The sequence below is a fragment of the Sorghum bicolor genome, chromosome 8 (assembly GCF_000003195.3).
Source record: "Sorghum bicolor cultivar BTx623 chromosome 8, Sorghum_bicolor_NCBIv3, whole genome shotgun sequence".
Taxonomy (NCBI): Eukaryota; Viridiplantae; Streptophyta; class Magnoliopsida; order Poales; family Poaceae; genus Sorghum; species Sorghum bicolor.
In genome coordinates, this window is record NC_012877.2 from 12,446,839 (window position 1) to 12,450,486 (window position 3,648).

The 3,648-nt window shown below is 44.7% G+C and overlaps 1 protein-coding gene across 1 annotated transcript; it reads left to right on the top strand.

Moving 5' to 3' along the window:
• LOC110437510 lies at positions 1,022-1,972 on the top strand. Its single transcript, XM_021465978.1, has one exon. The coding sequence runs from the start codon at positions 1,022-1,024 to the stop codon at positions 1,970-1,972; it is 951 nt and encodes a 316-aa protein (XP_021321653.1).

The following is a 3,648-nucleotide window of genomic DNA, read 5'->3' on the forward strand; positions in this document are numbered from 1 at the left end:
GTCACATGAAGATGCAAATGCACATCTCCAACACTTTTTGTAAGTGTGTAGCACTATTGCCATCAGAGAGGTAACGGCCGACGCCATCCGCCTTCGCCTATTCCCATTCTCATTGCTTGGGAAGGCAAAGCAATGGTTTTACGCTCAACCCGATGATGTCAACACCTGGAGAAGATGTGCCAATGCATTTCTCAAGAAATTCTTCCCAATGGGCAAGACATCTGCTCTGAGGGCAAAGATTTCAAGCTTCCAACAGAAGGCAGACGAGACTATTCCCGAAGCATGGGAACGTCTGCAGGAGTACATTCAAGAGTGTCCACATCATGGAATTAAAGAGTGGCTCCTGATTCAAGGTTTCTACCATGGGCTGACTCCAGTAGCTCGTAGCCACCTTGATGCCGCCGCAAGAGGAGCGTTTACCTCCCTCAATGTCACTCAAGCTAAAACTCTCATTGAGAACATAGTGACAAATCAAACATGGAGAGAAGAACACCCTCAACTCAAGAAGAGAAGCACGAAAACCATTGAAGAGGTAAATGAAATATCTCACAAGATGGAGTTCTTGTTGAAGAAGTTGGATGAACGAGCCAAGGTAAAGAAAGATCGAGAGGCCATCCAACAATACGCCACTGCACGTGCGAACCAACGGAGCAGGGTGCAAAATGCAAGCCATGAAGCTGTGCAATCCTTCAACAATGGACGACCAACTTCGCGCTTCCAGGGCCAAGGTAACTCTAGTAACTCTAACTGGCTTTCACTTAAAGAACTTGTCATTAATCAAGCTAAAATCAATGAAAGCATGAACAAAAGATTGTTAGCTAATGACAAGACTCTTGAATCATTAACTGCTAAAATGGATTCCCTTGTTTCTTCTGTTAAGGACCAATTAATCTTTAATAAAATTTTAGAGTCTCAAATAGCACAAATTGCTGCTACTGTTCCTTCTTCTGTAAATTCTTGCAATATCTTTAATGTGACCACGAGAGGGGGTAAGACCACTCGTGATCCACCATATCCTGACATGAAAAAAAAGACTGCAAGAAAAGATAAGGAAGTTGAGGAAGACAAGAAAGAAGCACCATCTAAGCAGGAAAACACCAAGTTCTATGGAAAGACAGCTCCGCACGAGTTCTACGACACCAACATTCTGCTGCCATTTCCAAGAACAAGGAAGCCAACCACCGATGAACAATTCGGGAAGTTTGTTGAGGTAATTCGGCAATTATATGTCAATATTCCACTACTTGATGCAATGCAGGTTCCAACCTATGCCAAGTATTTGAGAGACATCCTCAACAACAAACGCCCGCTGCCTACAACTGAGGTGATTAAGCTAACAGAAGAATGCAGCGCGGCGATACTAAACCAACTACCAGAAAAGAAGAAGGACCCTGGATGTCCTACCATCGACTGCTCCATTGGGACACATCACTTCGAGCATGCACTGTGCGACTTGGGAGCAAGTGTCAGTGTCATGCCAAAGGTAATATTTGATAAACTAACCCATGCTGTTTTGTCCCCTACATCAATACATTTGCAGTTAGCGGATCAGTCAATTCGCCATCCTGCGGGGGTAGCTGAGAATATCCCCGTAAAGATACGCGAGTTCCTGGTCCCTGTGGATTTCGTGGTACTCGACATGGAGGTGGATGAAAAGACTCCACTTATCCTGGGAAGACCATTTCTCAGCACTGCTAATGCACATATTGACGTTGGAGCCGGAGAAATTCAATTTACAATCAATGGGGCCCAGGAGAAGTTCAACTTCAAACCAAAGGTAGTGCAATGCTCACTAATCTTGGCAGTGGATGTGGCAACCGTCACATTCATAACTAGGCCAAAGAAAAAGACCAATCCAACGCCAAGAGCAAAGAGCAAGAAAATATGGAAGAAGAAGGTAATACAACCGATGACACCTCCGAAGAAAGTTTCTGTATCAACTCAAGGAGGAGGTCCTGTTCTAAGGACCTGAGGTAACAGCTCTTCCATCAAGGTAAGCCCACTGACCTTTAACTTTAAGTTACTTATTAAACTTCCTTCATCTTTTCCAACCCTTCTATCAACTTGAGTTAAGACAAGTAAAGTAAAAATAAAAACTCACTGAGCAAGGTGGACACCAGGTGGGGCCCAAAGGGGGGTCGCCCGACCCCACTTTGGTGGCCTCCACCTATCATCTCGTGTCCTTTGCCACTTCCTGTCATGACATGCTATGCTCCATTCAAGAAAACACCAAAACATTACCATGTCAACTCATGTAATCCCACTTGATCAACGAATTGAACCGTGCATGAGAATTCTCTAACTCTTTCATCTATTTTTCTTGCATGTGCTTGTTCTGTTACTCGTGTAGTGTGCCCATCATTACTCAAGAGTGAGAGGAGGGGTCGGCCGACCCCATGGTTGGCCCCACTTCCTCCCCTCCTCTGGTGTATGGCAGCACAAGTAATGTAGGGAGAGTGAGTATAGAAATAAAGACTCATAAACATCGACACTCACCCTAGGAGCTAGAGTTTCTAGTTCTCATCCCCTACTTCCACTAAAACGTAAGTGAAATTAGGAGACACTGCTAACTTAACAAAAACCATCTTCTTCTTTCTAAAGTCACTTAAGCAACCCCTAGACAAATCACTCTTGCTAAGTATGGGAAAGATACTTGCTTAAAGCCTTAAGTAAATCAACATTTTGAGAAGCTCATCCCGTGAACCATCTCATGAGCAAACATCCACCCATCTAGTCTTGTCTTGTTCCCTCCTTTCTCTTTCACCACATTCCAAGAAGAGATTCTTTGAGAAAACATCCAAAAGAAAGGAGAGAGTGAGTGGAGATGGGGAACCAGCCATGGCACACATTCATCATCAATCTGGTGAACAGCTAGCGCAAAGAGGAGGTGGTGATGGGGTCGCCCGACCCCCTCCCTGCAGCATTCCTTATTTCTTTCTTTCCCATCCATCTTTCCTTGACACAAGGTGTTGGCCATTTGTGGTTTCGTGGAAAAAGAGGGGTCGGCCGACCCTGACAAAGTGCCCTCTGCACTTGTCCTCTCTTCTATCCACTCACTCATTCACTCACAACCATTTTCCTCTACTAGCAACTCAAGAAAATCATCAACACTCTTCCTTTCACTTTCCCTATTGCTCAAGTGTTCACCCGTCGAGAAATCAAGAGAGGTAATCAGCCGGTAAGAAGAGTTAAAATCTAAACTAACCTCTCTGGTGGAAGTGGTGTTCGTTATTTTCTTGATCTAGCATGAAGAATCCACTCAAGAACATAGGGAAGAAAGTGCGTGGAGCGTTTAGCGGAAGCTCATCAAGGCACTCCCACGGCACCATGAGTTCGGTAGAAGAGTACTCCTCTCATCAGGGACTTCCCTCTGAGACTCATGAGGAGCAAGAGCATGAGGCCATGCCACAGCAAACACCACTTAATGAAGAAGCAGCACCTCTACGGATGCAAGATATAGAGACCGGACTTTTGCTCACCGTAGAAGAAATGGAGAAGCTTAACCATCTACGCCACCGTGAATTCAAGCATACCAAGGTAATTGACCCTAAATTCCTCAAAGACACAGGTATGTATGAGGAATTCTTTGATGTCTTTGCTGCAATAGGATGGGGTGAATTTTGGGACTTTTCGGAACACCTAGGTAGC

Coding starts and splice junctions, on each gene's coding strand:
- LOC110437510 (XM_021465978.1), top strand. CDS start 1,022: ATGAAAAAAAAGACTGCAAGAAAAGATAAGGAAGTTGAGGAAGACAAG.